At 40.8% G+C, this 1,335-nt stretch overlaps 1 protein-coding gene across 1 annotated transcript in view; it reads left to right on the top strand.

Annotated features, from left to right (window-relative positions):
- The window catches only part of LOC104704851, a 4,168-nt gene that overhangs the window by 2,339 nt on the left and 494 nt on the right, over positions 1-1,335 (top strand). The window contains exons 5-9 of the mRNA XM_010420874.2: positions 109-142; positions 198-283; positions 367-730; positions 854-948; positions 1,142-1,329. Of these exons, the coding sequence (XP_010419176.1) occupies positions 109-142; positions 198-283; positions 367-730; positions 854-948; positions 1,142-1,329 (767 nt within the window). The remainder of the gene's footprint in view (positions 1-108; positions 143-197; positions 284-366; positions 731-853; positions 949-1,141; positions 1,330-1,335) is intronic.

Here is a 1,335-nt window from a genome sequence, read left to right as displayed (position 1 = left end):
ACACATGAAGCCGCCTCCATCTGATCAACTGTGGTTTGGCTTCACAAGCATGCCTGATATTGAATTTAACCTTGCCTCTTCTGTTGGTGAACACAAAATCACAAACAGCCATGTTGCTATGTTCTTGGTCAACCGGTTCAAGGTAAGCTGTTGCGTATTTTTTTTTTGTTTCTGAAGGAATTTGAACTAACCATAAGACAAAAACAAATTCTGCNTTTCCCGGCTGTTCTTTGATGTCAAACAGAACACAGTGTTGAAGACTTTGGTTCGTGAACGAATTCAGGTGTGTTCCATGAACATGAAAGTCATTAAATCAGAATTTTGGTTGCATTTGTTTTTATCTAACTCTTTTATTTGGTTAAACAGCGGGTAATGTCCAACATGAGAATTCCCAGCTACATAGGTGAATTAATCTGCTGTGATGTTGACATTGGAAATCTCCCACCTTATATACACGGTACAAGAATTCTCCCAATGGAGATGAATGGTGTGTGGGCGTTCGAACTAGATATTGAATACACTGGCGGTGTGGGACTTGAAGTTGAAACTCGGGTTGATGCCCGAGAGGAAGAACTGCAGAAAGGCATAGCTGAGGGAAAATTGCAGCCAAATTCTGCTGGGGATGTTTCACCTGGTCTCCTTGAAGGTCTTGCAGATTTTGAAAAGCAATTAGTCCCTGATGGAATTGTTGATGCACAAGATGTGAGAAATGGTGGGAACGACAAAGCTGGTTAGTACAAGATTTGCTGATTGGCTTATGTATTCATCTAATCATTTTGCTTGTGATCTTGCATAATGCTTAGAAGCCATTAGACCAAGGACTATATAGTAGATTGATTTTTTATTTGTGCAGATGAATATAAGGGTTTAAAAGGTACAAAAGCAGCTCCGAACAATGGATCCAAGTGGAAGTCTATTCTGAAGAATATCGCTGAACAAGTTTCCCAGGTTGATCTTCATTTTTTTCTGTTATGTTTAGAAGACAGTTCCGTTGCTTGTTGTTGCGCTCTTGGTTCCCAGTGCCCAAGCTTCACGACCACGGATTGTGGTGTGATTAATAGGATCTGAAAGCAGAATTAGGAACACCTATTTCTTACCTCTTGTAGTAACTTAAGACTATTTCCATTTGTAAAAACTGCAGGTGCCTATTACTTTGTCTATAGGGGTGTCTTCGCTTCGAGGGACGCTCTGCGTACACATGAAGCCGCCTCCATCTGATCAACTGTGGTTTGGCTTCACAAACATGCCTGATATTGAATTTAACCTTGCCTCTTCTGTTGGTGAACACAAAATCACAAACAGCCATGTTGCTATGTTCTTGGTCAACCGGTTCAA

The sequence above is a fragment of the Camelina sativa genome, chromosome 7 (assembly GCF_000633955.1).
Source record: "Camelina sativa cultivar DH55 chromosome 7, Cs, whole genome shotgun sequence".
NCBI lineage: Eukaryota > Viridiplantae > Streptophyta > Magnoliopsida > Brassicales > Brassicaceae > Camelina > Camelina sativa.
The sequence above is the reverse complement of the archived record's forward strand: the minus strand, read 5'-3'. Positions and strand labels throughout refer to the sequence as shown.